The following is a 14,343-nucleotide window of genomic DNA, read 5'->3' on the forward strand; positions in this document are numbered from 1 at the left end:
TCAGTAATGTAATGTATGTACACAGTGACTGCACCAGCAGAATAGTGAGTGCAGCTCTGGGGTATAATACAGGATGTAACTCAGGATCAGTAATGTAATGTATGTACACAGTGACTGCACGAGCAGAATAGTGAATGCAGCTCTGGGGTATAATACAGGATGTAACTCAGGATAAGTAATGTAATGTATGTACACAGTGACTGCACCAGCAGAATAGTGAGTGCAGCTCTGGAGTATAATACAGGATGTAACTCAGGATCAGTAATGTAATGTATGTACACAGTGATTGCACCAGCAGAATAGTGAGTGCAGCTCTGGAGTATAATACAGGATGTAACTCAGGATCAGTAATGTAATGTATGTACACAGTGACTGCACCAGCAGAATAGTGAGTGCAGCTCTGGGGTATAATACAGGATGTAACTCAGGATCAGTAATGTAATGTATGTACACAGTGATTGCACCAGCAGAATAGTGAGTGCAGCTCTGGAGTATAATACAGGATGTAACTCAGGATCAGTAATGTAATGTATGTACACAGTGACTGCACCAGCAGAATAGTGAGTGCAGCTCTGGAGTATAATACTGGATGTAACTCAGGATCAGTAATGTAATGTATGTATACAGTGACTGCACCAGCAGAATAGTGAGTGCAGCTCTGGAGTATAATACAGGATGTAACTCAGGATCAGTAATGTAATGTATGTACACAGTGATTGCACCAGCAGAATAGTGAGTGCAGCTCTGGAGTATAATACAGGATGTAACTCAGGATCAGTAATGTAATGTATGTACACAGTGACTGCACCAGCAGAATAGTGAGTGCAGCTCTGGGGTATAATACAGGATGTAACTCAGGATCAGTAATGTAATGTATGTACACAGTGATTGCACCAGCAGAATAGTGAGTGCAGCTCTGGAGTATAATACAGGATGTAACTCAGGATCAGTAATGTAATGTATGTACACAGTGACTGCACCAGCAGAATAGTGAGTGCAGCTCTGGAGTATAATACTGGATGTAACTCAGGATCAGTAATGTAATGTATGTATACAGTGACTGCACCAGCAGAATAGTGAGTGCAGCTCTGGAGTATAATACAGGATGTAACTCAGGATCAGTAATGTAATGTATGTACACAGTGATTGCACCAGCAGAATAGTGAGTGCAGCTCTGGAGTATAATACAGGATGTAACTCAGGATCAGTAATGTAATGTATGTACACAGTGACTGCACCAGCAGAATAGTGAGTGCAGCTCTGGTGTATAATACAGGATGTAACTCAGGATCAGTAATGTAATGTATGTACACAGTGACTCAGCTTTTCATGTAGGTTACATTTATATATAAAAACTGTAAAATTTTGTTCAATCCGTTGACGTTTCACAAGCAGTTAATACCAGAACGCCTCCATTTCTGACTTCTGGCTCGGTTCCATTGTTACGCCTCATAATTTACTAACATCAGTGTGTTTTTATTTTCTCCCCTTGTCTCAGATAATGCCCATTTGTCCAGCCGGGCTGCATGCATTAACATTTTCCATCTTAAGACAGGCTGAAGTGGAGAGAGCATGTAGCCTGAGTGTTGAATGGAATTACTAGCTGTGGAAACTATGTAGACAGAGGTCCTGATAAAGGAACTGCTATGCAAACCTCAGCTGTTTTTCCATCCTGCAAAGCAGAAAAAAAAAAAGTGAATTAGCATAGGGAAAGTGAGTAATGCTGGCGTCACCGCCTTCCCAGCGAGTTCTGCAGGCTTCTCCTTCCCAGTTACTTGGAACAGAACCTTACTCAGGAATGTGCTGCCCCATAGGGCCCAGTGTGTAGAGTTTGGCGGGGAGGAGTTGTGGCCGCTGCCTTATAAACCCAGTTTAGTGTAGACTCTGCTTCTCTAAGTGTCCTCTCTGGTCTTCAGACTTCATAGTCCTCTCCGCTCTGCCCTCAGCTAACACTCAAGATGCATTTCAGAAACTTTAACTACAGTTTTGCTTCCTTGGTGGCCTGCGTGGCGGAAAACGACATCTTCTATCAGAGCGATGTCCGGGTAAGGGGAAATATTATTATTGATTTCTCTTTTAATATTTTTTTATATTATTTTTTAATGATTTATTTAGTTTTTGTTCAGTTTATTTTTTCTATATTAATTATTGCATATTTAGATGTAGCCGTGCCGAATCTTTCGTTAAATTTTTGTTCCTCTCCACTAAGTAACAAGTCGCATTGCAGTAGGTCGCGTGAAAGGTGACAAACCCAGCTCTGCTACGTCTGACTTGCAGAACTCTGCTTCTTCATTCATTGGTCCCGGTCTGCGTTTTCGTGTTTGAACACTAAGTTTTTGTTTTTTTCCTCTTGCTTGCTCTCGACTCAATGGGCCTTCTTGTTACATCGTTCACCTCACTGTTCCTTTAAAATTAATTATCCAGAATTATTATATATATATATATATATATATATATATATTTTTTTTTTTAAGTATAATTTCTGTCTTTTAATTTGTCACTCTGCGGTGCGAAAACCCTAGTACATTTCTCATTGGATTACCGGGTCTTCTTACGTTTTGACTCCTGGGTCCAGTAGTTTCTGATGATGCCCCTCATGGGCACTGGCGGTGAGGACATGACCATCCTTATATTAGGTTGTCTTCCCGGAGGATCGCTTTTGATTTTTACGGTACAAGTGGGTTATGGGACTTTCACCTGGACAAACACAGGATTGGGTACCAGCTATACACCCATTACTATGCAGAGATGAATGGCAGTCCCTGGTGCTGGCAATGAATGGCGTCACCAGGGAGAAAGCAAGCTATCCGAATGTTTCATGTCCAAACATTAAAGAAGTGGTCGCATGAGGATGACCCCTGTCTATATTCCCAATTCTGACAGATAGTCATCAGTTGTGCCTCATCATATCTGACACCACTGCAGCTCATTAGTGATTTCTATTGCACCAAAAGTGAGTTCACTGACTGCAAGCAAAGATCTTGAAAATGGTGAATTTAAAAAAAAAAAAAAAAATCTATTTTAAGTTTTTTCATTTTTGCATTTTTTTAGAAATATTTTACACTAGTGAATTTTTTTTTTTTATCTCGCTTGAAACTGCCATAATGGCCCCGAGAATGAGAAAGGTCAAAAATAGGCAAAAAGGAAGTTTTTAGATTTGTTTTAATTGGGTAGGGGGTCTGCTGGCGATACACAGACATTATTTACAGTAACTCTTGACATTCGGCTGACAAAAAGTCCGATGTTGCACAAACCGAGGTGTAAACCAGAATTTTGGGATTTTTGTAAGAATTCCGTTCTCTGAGCAACTCTATTGTTATAGGGCGGCCATAAAGAGAAGTCAGGTCTGACCATTAGTATGTACAAAGGAATGCTAAGTATGTGAAGACTGACTGCCCCCTACTGGTCGCTGCATAGGAGTGCACAATAATGAGGACATGTACACGGGCCAACGAGTTATTGTGTCTTGTAGGGTTACTCCGGTCAGGGTTGTCGAGCTCACCGAGCCATCCTGTGTGTAAGATGGCCGTCATTGCCAATAGTTCTTACTTCGCTGCTTGTGTGGTCCTACGTAAATAGGGGGCCACAGTACGCTTCTGGTCCTGGCCCCATCGCATACAACCTTACTTGTAATGGCAGGTTGAGTAGATCAGTTGTTAACGGTTGAATAGATATGTGATAGGGAGACATAAGAGATACATGAGACAGGGCATCCCATGAGTTCAGTTGTGACGAAACGTTCACACCGTCTGTAGAGCCGGTTCACACAGTGGGTCTTTGGAGTAGATCCTCTCCAAGGACCACCTCAAAAATTACTTCAAAATGCTTAAAGTTTAACTCCCTAGGAACAGGAAAGCAGGTTTCCAAAGGAAATGAATAGGAATGGATTGTTTTGGGGGGGTTTGCCGCTGTCCGAGTGTAGACTGCGATGCCTGAACCGGCCGACCCCAGTCAGACCACCTCATGTACCACATATGACCATGAGGTTGTGGAGTTTAGGGCGAGAGGCCCGAGGACGATCCGTAAATCACGGACCTAGACACACGGACCTAGACACACGGACCTAGACACACGGACCTAGACACGGCAGAGTAAGGCAGATTCTTCCTGGAGAATCGACTCCAAACCTGATACATCAAGTCAAAAGGCTGCAAAATAAAATCCCCCAAAAATGAAGCTTTTCCTGAACCATTTCTGCTAGAAAAACTTTTCTGGTTTGTCCACCTCTAAAAATAAACAATAACACCTTGGCTTTTTTCACACCATGATCTAATTTCGTGTTTGGGGTTTCCATGAGGAGGACAAATTGATAGTATACTTGTTTAACAGATGCCTTTAAGTGGCGTCCATCTTTTATTTCAGGTACTACATAAAATACTTTTTTAATGGATGGCAATAATTGGAATAATTCAGTCTGCCTCACTATTCTATACAGCCGCCCAAAAATCTGTAACCATGAGTTTGAGGGTCTTTTTTGCCTCCATCTGGTGAATTGAGGGTCTACAGATCCGTTTGAAGACAAGCGTAGATTTCTAATACTGTGACAAGGGCCTAATGTTTATTTCTCTGAAGTTGTTGAGATTGGTAATCACCGCCTCCATCTTAGTCCCAGAGATTTATCAAAACAGTCATTGTAGCCCATAGCAACCAATCACAGCTCGGCTTGTATTTTACCAGAGCCGTTTACAGAATGAAAGCTGTGATCTGATTGGTTGCTATGGGCAGTAAAGGCAGGTTTGATGGAAGGCCTAAAAAGTTTCCTTTTTTTTTTTTTTTTTTTACCACAGACTGTCGTAAAAGCCCGGTGGTCAAACTTTTAGGACTGTAGGTTTAATGACTCTTTAGACTTCAGCCTTCGGCCTAGGCAAAATAAAAGCGGCCATTTTGTGAGGCTGAAGTGGTGTTGTGCGCCCCAGCCGGGGTCTTGTGAGGAGCAGGGTGATCAGTTACAAGGAGCCTCATAAAATGAAGTTAGGAGGGCGCATTTGGATGCGTTTCCCCCTCTTTAGCGGAGACATTCTTTCCACGGGGGGAGTGACAGCTGCTCTTTTCAGCAGGAGAGTGACAGCTGCGACAGTGGAAAACGTATTCATTTATCGTGCGGGAGATTTGTCATCGCCTCTTTGTCGTTTCATCTCCTAATCGGTGTTGTTTTTTTCGCCCGGCGCGGTGACTGGCATTGATTTGTCACACCACACAGAATGCTGAACGCGCGCTCTGTTCCCTCAGGCAGAGGGGGCTCCTATGACTTGCAAGAAATTGTCGCCAAGCGAGGGTCTGCTTCATGGAGAAAGCTCAGCACATGGCGGATTTTACATGACGCAGGCGAATAGAAAATCATAACGAATGGAGGCTGAAAATCTGCGTCGTAACCTTTATCCGTTGTGCTGACTTGGGAAAAAAAAAGTGTCAGAAATCCAACAAGTTGTATCAGTGGGAAGTGGAAGCCATCCAGTCCTGGAGTGACTCAAACAAGTCTGTGCAGCCAGTAGACACAATGCATTATACTGCAGATCCAAGTTATAGCCATTGTAAAAACATGCGTGGGTCGCATATTTTTATTTTTGATTTTTGCAAAGATTTTGTGTAAAAAATATATCTTTGTAGTTCAGCTCTGGAAAGACCTAAACAAGTCTGTGCATCCAGTAGAGGCAGTGTATTGTAATGCAGATTCAAGTGAAAAGATCTGCGGGTTAAGATGGATTTTTGTTTTTGCAAAAGCTCCAAGACAAAACAAGAGTATATCCCTATAATCCACCTCCGGAGGGACGTAAATAAGTCTGTGTATCCAGTAGAGGCAGTGTATTATACAATAATTCTCAGATGTGAAAAGACTCATGGTTTACACAAGATTTTTTTGGGACAGGTCTATGGCAAAATCAATATATTCATTGCAGGTCAGCAAGGACTAGGAGATACTCAGAAGGCAGCATGGCTAAAGGATCGGTCTACACTACACTCCAAGCAGTAGGATAGGGTTAATCGAGATCATTTGCAAATTTATTTTTTTAGATGCTGTAGACCAAAATAAGAACAAAAACAAAGATTGCTATTGTTTACAAGCTTTATGAATGTATTTTCTTCTGGTGATTTGGGTCTAAGCGGTAGTAACGTTTCTCCTTGTGGAGAGAGGGACAAGCCAAGCCTGGCATGTCAGAGCGAGGAGACTTATAAGCCTTGCATGCTCCTCTGGGAAATTAAATATGGAAATTGCTAGAGTTCTAGTCGTCTTTCTCTCTGAAGAAGCAACTAGAATATTTAATTTCCTAGAGGAGCATGCATGGCTTATAAGTCTCCTCGCTCTGACATGCCAGGCTTGGCAATATTGACGTTTAGGATTTCTACTTCCAATCCTAAACGTCAATATTGACTCTTTAACGTGCCTTGCAATATGACTTGAGACTTTGGTTTGGCTTTTATCCTAATGTGCAGACGCGAGGTTTCAGGGTGTTTCCCCTCCTCAGTGCAAAGTATGAGATCTGACTTGGGTAGGTGAGAGGCTCTGGACAAGGGTCTTCTAATGATTTGAATTATTTGTATCCTGTGTACTGGGAATATAACGATTGGTGTTCACATTTTGTTTCCTTTCTTTCAGACCAAGTTCGAGTCTCTGTTCAGAGCGTACGATAAAGACGCCACCTTTCAGTACTTTAAGAGTTTCAAGAGGGTGAGGATCAACTTCAGTAACCCGCTGTCAGCGGCTGAGGCCAGAATCCAGCTACACAAGACAGAATTCCTAGGAAAGGAGATCAAGCTGTACTTCGCACAGGTCTGTCTAAGCCGCCATTATAAAGTGTGAGCTATAAGCGAATACCCTGCCGAGACATAGGGTTAGAATTCTGTCTGCTGCCACCACTAGAGGGAGCTCACTGCATACTGTTTTATCATTGAGTGCAATGTATAACCTGTATACAGTAACGTCCCTCCAGGGAAGAATGGAGGAAGACAGCATGAGATTATAGATAAAAAATATAATTCTTTGTATGAGAGAAGCTTCGCTCCCAGTTTTTCATAAGCACATCATTTCTGAGTTATGAGATGGTTTCATAAATGCAAGTTTTTGGGGCTTAAAATAATTTTTGCAATTTGGCTTAATTAAAAATGTTGCTCCATTTGGATTTTCGAGGCTCTTTGTTTCTATGCACATTCAACGTCATAAATCAGCTGGGAGGAAAAAAGACAGATAAATGAGTTAAAGGCTCTCCCATCTGAACTTCATGGAGGACTGACTAAGATCTACTTTGCTAAAAGGGTTGCCCACTGCTTCTCAATTGCTATGTTCCTCCATGTAAAATTAAAAACCGCGATCCTGATCCAGCGATGTTTGCTCTGGGTCTTCAGGGGCTCGCGTGACCTTATAAGGAAACATGAACCCCAGAAGACTCTGCGTCACCGAAACCGTGTCTGGAAGGGGGGGTCATCTTACATAGAAGAACATAGTAATTAGACGGAGTTGTCCGAGTCATGTGCACCCCTTAACTCATTCCGGAGGCAGCAATAGACAGTGCAACTCAAAGACTATTGAAGGCAAAAGGTGCAATATTTTTAATGAAACCCAAAAGCTCAAAATACATAAATCTAAGTTTAAAAAATATATAGATTCTGGAAAGATGGACAACCCTAGTCACTGTGCAGTCCCTGTGACGCTGACCTGTCCTTGCATTAATGTCATCCATGTCTTTCTTTTGTAGACATTGCACATAGGAAGTTCACACCTGGCGCCACCAAACCCAGAGAAACAGTTCCTCATCTCCCCTCCCGCTTCCCCTCCGGTGGGCTGGAAACAAGCAGAAGACTCCACCCCGGTTATTAACTACGATCTTCTATACGCCATCTCCAAACTTGGTCCAGGTAGGAGCTGCTGCATGTGTCCGCACCCTGAGTAATAAGCCATAGAGCTCCTGAGGTTTTATTGGCAGGGGCGAAACACTTTGGTGTCTCTGTGCGGTAGGTTTCCCTTCTCCCGTGAACACATGAACCTTAGCTACATCAGTATGATTCCCCACTTTGCTTCGTCAATGCCAGATAGCAGTAAGAAGCCCGCAGCGCTGGAGATCTAGCCCAGGCCGTGGCGTTACACGCTGGTCATTACCGCCAAGGGACGTTTCCTCGGAGCTGTCCAGAAATAGCTGCTGATTATACAGTGTGCGAGAGGCCAAGTTTCCATTCTTTCCAGACAAAATCACTCTGTTATTTTTTCTATGCAGCACATTTTTCCTACATTAGCCTTAGGGGGAAAAATATCCCAGGACGGCGCTGACAAATATCGCCTCATCCTCTCACTAATGTGGGAAAATGTACACCGGTCTATATATATCATTATTGTTCATTTACATTGGCCTCTGATATGTGTCGAGTGACAACCACCAGCGTTAAGCTGTATAATACCCAGGCTGGGACTGGCCCACAGGAGAAGAGGAGAATTCCCCGGTGGGCCCCTCTTATATGAGCTGTATACGTAATTCACCATGTACAGACAAAGGCAGCATCTTTTTTTAGTCTTTATTGCTATATACCTTTGTGAATGAGGATAAAGTCATATTTGCATGTAGCTGAAAAGTGGGGCCCTGGAGTTGGTTACCGGCGGGCCCTTAGCCCCTCAGTCCGACACTGATAATGCCCATGGATCTGGTAACCCTGCTTTCCACCGTCCCTGATGGAGAAATTAATATCCCAAAAGAGTCGGGTTTTGAAAAACCCATTTTCATATCCAAAGCGGGAACTCTAGTTAATAGGGCGGTCCGGTATTCTGGATCCACATCTGTGTGTGGAAAGCGGTCACCTAAAGCGCCTCTCGCTCTGAACGACCCGTCCTGTCCCACATTGGACAGCCCATTGATGTGAATGCGCAATACTTAGTTTCCCCTATGGTGGCGCTGCTGAGATGTCCAGCACTTAAGGCCCCATTCACCATTTGCAGGGTTTAAGCCCCTTTTACTTATTTAGTTGATGTTCACGGAGAGTTTTTGAGCAAAACTCATGCACACAGTTTGACTTTGCACAAAGTAAAAAAAAACAATATATAGCTCTTATTTTTTTTTTTGACTTAGGACTTTTTGCACTAAAATATCTGACAATAAATCGAGCCCTTACTGTCGGGTTTCCTCGCAGATTACACCTGGTAGGTGGAGATCTCAGCAGGGCAGAGACGTTGTGAGCATCTTCTCTAACATAGGGATTTATTGGTGAATATTGACGGTTTCACCTTTTCCCTCCTCTCACAGGAGAGCAGTACGAACTACACGCCGCCACCGACACCACCCCCAGCGTGGTCGTCCACGTCTGCGAAAGCGATCCCGAAAACGAACTCGAGGTGGAAGAAGACGAGGACGGCATGAGCAAACCCAAACCAAAAATCATCCAAACGAGGCGGCCAGACTACATGCCCATCCACCTAAGCTGAAGAGGACGGCGGACGCGTTTTGAGGACAGACGTCAATTTCACTCCATGAAATTTTTGTAACCTGAGGACGAGAAAACTCAGTGTGTGGCTCCGCGGCGGAAGAGGCCGAATTTATACACCACTCGGCTCTTCCAAACCGGTGTATTTTTTTAGGCTTGTTTTTATTTTTTCATTTTTTAGGTCGAGCAGCAGCGCCCTTGCGTTTTGGAGAGTCCATTGGGCCTTAAACAACAACTGTTAAGGGGGGCAAGATTGCTGGTTTCGAGGCCTCTTTTTTTATTTTATTTTTTTCTTGCTTTTCCAAAGCTTTTACGTTAATGGAATAGTGAGGGTTTGTTGCTAGTCGGCCCGTCGCGTGCAGAGGCGCGTGGGCGGCTTCACCGTGACCCATCTTTCTACATATTCGCTGGTATGCGCACACCTGTCCATTGCAAGCTGGGAGGAAGAGTACAACATGTTTTTTTTATTTTTTTTTTTATTTTTAAATTCTTTTTTTTTTTTTTTTTTTTGTTAATATTATTTTGCATGTGATCTCGATGCTGACTTTTTCTATCATAGGTTTAGTTTTAGATTTATTTTCTATTTTTTTTTATTTTTTTTTCCCGGTGAACTGTGTGACTGTACTCGCAGAACGAGCTGGCGGCGATTTTAGTGTTTTTTTTTTTTTTTATTCTGTTGTACGGAACATGAGATCGAAAGTCAAAAAAGGATAAGACAAAAAAAAAAAACAAAAAAAAAACTTTGGACTTTCTACCTTACTGGTTTCTTAGCTATTGATCGTATTTCCAATCTGATATCGTGTAAATGACTTTTACTTTCGCAGTCTAATAGCTTTTTATGGATGTGTATGATGTCCGTGTGATCCTGGAAAGACCATGAGATAAAGTATGCAATACCTTGCGTCCTGTCTGCTGCTTTTGGAGTCCACATTGTGACCTACGGTATCGATTTTTCAATTTCAAAATGGCGTCGGTCTAGTCACATGACCAATATTATGTTAATGTTTTAGGGGGGTTTACAATAGATTTTCTTCTATTCTAGGCCTGGATTCTGTCACTGCTAGGTGAGACTACAAATGGCTTCCTCTATTGGGCTTGGTGCTACTCCCCAAATTACCCCCTTTAAATGCAAATGAGCATAAGCTCCTCCCCTTTGTGGTCCAGGACACATGACTATACCATAACAATTTGGCGAGTTCTATATTTCACATGTCCATTCTGAATTCACGTCACGGGATCTAGTCAACACTGCGTCTCCAGGGCTCGGCCACGTCCTCCCTCCTCCTAGCAGTCCTGGCTGCAGCAGGAGCCTCCCCCCTCAATTCCGCCTGCACTATTACAAACTATCTCTAAGCCACACCCATAGGCAAGGGGGCGGAGCTTCAGTCTGATACTGATTCAAAGTAGATTTAAGGATAAAACCAAATTATACAAAGGTCTATCCTGACTACGGCCACCAGGACAAGCCCCAGATGAGCCATAGAAAGGCTCCATACACCTCTTATACATAGGACAGTTGGCGCTATAGAGTTTGTCGTCTTTTTCTCTGAAGAGGCAGTTTGCACACTATAGTCCATTAATACATGTATGGGGAGATTTCCATTTGTAGCCTATGGACACAATGTGAACACGGTCTTTATTTACTAAGCAGTGGATAATGTTTTACCAGAAGTACCACCCACTGATCAGATGACGGAGCCTCAACAGCACCGTTCTGTCCTTGGTGTCCCATTGAAGTGAATAGGAGCTGAGGTGCAGTACCCAAAAATGGCCACTACACTGTGAATGGCACTGTGCTGGGTTGCAAATGGTTGATTAGTCGGGGTGCTAAGTGTCAGACCACCACTAATCTCATATTGATCTCCTTGGCGGCCCCCTTTAAGTAATGCAGGGAATACAGCACTTTGCATTCCCCGGGACAGAGGCGGGTACCGCTTCTCATCAGAGACCCAGTTGGAATATGGAGACTTTGCTTGCATGCTCTATTGAGAAAAAAAAATGTGCAAGTTACTATTATTCCTTCCTTTCATCAGACAAACCATCTGTACACAGCTGTTTCTGGTTTTCTGTACCTGTCACATTTTTAAAGGGTGATGGAATGAGGAAAATAACATCCCGTCAGTCCTCACTGCACCTCTGGCTGAACCAGGAGGCTCCGGATGAACGATGCTGTCACCCTGGGAACATAAAATGTGATTCTGATATGTTTTGTTGATGGCACAATTGATTTCTTGGTGGATTTTCTCTCCGGCAGGATCCTGATCTTTTGTTTTTTTCTTGTCTTCGTATTTCATCTGTTATGTAAATGTTCCCTGACAATAAACTCCCTTTGTATTCGTGTCTGTATCCGCCAGTTTTGATCCTTTTTTTAATTTTTCACCTTGATGGCCACAGGTTATAATGAAGCATGCGGCTTAGGTGTCACAGGTTTTAGCAATTTTTCCTCCTCTGATAATGAGCGTTTTCGTATACAGTCTGGCGCCACCTGGTGTTCACAGTCTATAGCAATTTGCGCATCTACCTATTACACTGATTTCTGGTGGTCGCACATGCTCAGTCACTTTCCCACAGCCGGGTCTATGGTCACGGCACCAATAGAAAAAATTTCCTGCCGCATGTCAGGCAAAGAGGGAGCCTCTGCAGACAATCCCTTTAATTGCAAAACTAATATAGACCACTTACTATACCATGTGTGCTAACCGTTGCTCTCTCATTGACTACTTCAGCCCTAGTTGCCCTCTTAAAGGGAACCTGTCCTGTCCCCAAATTGTGTTTATTTGCGGATATAGGGTGCAGGTTCATAGCATTTCAGTGTCCGACTGACATACAGAAAGCCCGACAACTGAGAGATGCTGATTTTTTTTCCTCTGGCTTTCGATGCGTGGCTTTACTCGCTCATCCTTCAGTATACAGCCAGTAGAGGCTGTACGCACCCTCCAGCACTTTGATTGACAGCTCACGATGCACTGCAGATCGAGCTGTCAAAGTATCGTGACATTCTTACAGCCTCTACTCACTGATTTCCCCTTTTTCCAATGGACATAATAAAAGTTTTTTAAAAAATGTAAATACATTATGTTTTAATTAGTGAAGAAATTGTTTATATAATGTCAAACTCGTAAGATACCGCGTTGCAAATTATTCTGCAAATTGGATTTAAAGATGTCATTTTTTATTTTTATTTTTTCACAAACTCATGGGTGGTTTGTGTCTCGGGATCACTGAAATCAAATCTCAAACACCTGTGATAATTAGTTGCCAGGTGAGGCCCAATTACAGGAAAACTACTTAACCCCTTTCTGACCTCGGACGGGATAGTACGTCCGAGGTCAGAAGCCCCTCTTTGATATGGGCTCCGCGGTGAGTCCGCATCAAAACCGGGACATGTCAGCTGTTTTGAACAGCTGACATGTGCCCGTAATAGGCGCGGGCAGAATCGCGATCTGCCCGCGCCTATTAACTAGTTAAATGCCGCTGTCAAACGCAGACAGCGGCATTTAACTACCGCATCCGGCCGGGCAGCCGGAAATGATGGCATCGCCGACCCCCGTCACATGATCGGAGGCCGGCGATGCTTCTAAATAGTAACCATAGAGGTCCTTGAGACCTCTATGGTTACTGATCCCCGGCAGCTGTGAGCGCCACCCTGTGGTCGGCGCTCACAGCACACCTGATTTTCTACTACATAACAGCGAACAGCAGATCGCTGCTATGTAGCAGAGGCGATCACGCTGTGCCAGCTTCTAGCCTCCCATGGAGGCTATAGAAGCATGGCAAAAGTAAAAAAAAAAAAATAATGTGAAAAAAATAAAAAAAAATATAAGTTTAAATCACCCCCCTTTCGCCCCAATCAAAATAAATCAATTAAAAAAAAATCAAACCTACACATATTTTGTATCTCCGCGTTCAGAATCGCCCGATCTATCAATAAAAAAAAGCATTAACCTGATCGCTAAACGGCGTAGCGAGAAAAAAATTAGAAACGCCAGAATTACGTTTTTTTGGTCGCCGCGACATTGCATTAAAATGCAATAACGGGCGATCAAAAGAACGTATCTGCACAAAAGTACTATCATTAAAAACGCCAGCTCGGCACGCAAAAAATAAGCCCTCAACCGACCCCAGATCATGAAAAATGGAGATGCTACGAGTATCGGAAAATGGCGCAATTTTTTTTTTTTTTATTTTTTTTTTTAGCAAAGTTTGGAATTTTTTTTCACCACTTAGGTAAAAAATAACCTAGACATGTTTGGTGTCTATGAACTCGTACTGACCTGGAGAATCATAATGGCAGGTTAATTTTAGCATTTAGTGAACCTAGCAAAAGAGCCAAACAAAAAACAAGTGTGGGACTGCACTTTTTTTACAATTTCACTGCACTTGGAATTTTTTTCCCCGTTTTCTAGTACACGACATGGTAAAACCAATGATGTCGTTCAAAAGTCCAACTCGTCCAAGCAAAAAATAAGCCCTCATATGGCCAAATTGACAGAGAAAAAAAAAGTTATGGCTCTGGGAAGGAGGGGAGTGAAAAACGAACACGGAAAATCCTAAGGTCATGAAGGGGTTAAGAAGGATGTTCCGCATTATTAAGCAGCTACAGATTTCAAGCAATATGGGAAAGAAAAATGATCTTTGCTCCTGCAAAGCGTCATGTAGTACAATGCCTTGTACAAGGTATGAAACAATTAGACATTTCACAAAAACCTAAGTGTGATCATTGAACTTTGAAGAGTGAAGGTTTTGTGCAGATAAAGGCATAATGAGGAAGGTTTCTGCCAAATTCATTGTATTAAGAGAACAGATGCTAAAATACCATTACAAAGCAGCAGACAGGTATTAAAAACTGCTGGTGCATCTGGAGTCCTGTGAGCCTCAAGGTGCAGGACCCTCCAGACACAGCAGTTGTGCATAAACCTATTATTGTGCTGTCCCTAAACA

At 42.9% G+C, this 14,343-nt stretch overlaps 1 protein-coding gene across 2 annotated transcripts in view; it reads left to right on the forward strand.

Annotated features, from left to right (window-relative positions):
• Positions 1–10,303, forward strand: part of RCAN1 (regulator of calcineurin 1) — an 81,817-nt gene extending 71,514 nt beyond the window's left edge. Inside the window, exons 1-4 of one of the 2 annotated variants that reach the window (XM_077293905.1) lie at positions 1,746–2,045; positions 6,596–6,769; positions 7,692–7,851; positions 9,225–10,303. In XM_077293905.1, the coding sequence (XP_077150020.1) occupies positions 1,959–2,045; positions 6,596–6,769; positions 7,692–7,851; positions 9,225–9,403 (600 nt within the window). In that variant the 5' untranslated portion in view covers positions 1,746–1,958 and the 3' untranslated portion in view covers positions 9,404–10,303. Of the gene's footprint in view, positions 1–1,745; positions 2,046–6,595; positions 6,770–7,691; positions 7,852–9,224 lie in introns of those variants that run through there. The other variant, XM_077293904.1, reaches the window with a different exon arrangement.
• Positions 10,304–14,343: the final 4,040 nt, after the last annotated feature.

The sequence above is a fragment of the Ranitomeya variabilis genome, chromosome 3, assembly GCF_051348905.1.
Source record: "Ranitomeya variabilis isolate aRanVar5 chromosome 3, aRanVar5.hap1, whole genome shotgun sequence".
Lineage (NCBI taxonomy): Eukaryota > Metazoa > Chordata > Amphibia > Anura > Dendrobatidae > Ranitomeya > Ranitomeya variabilis.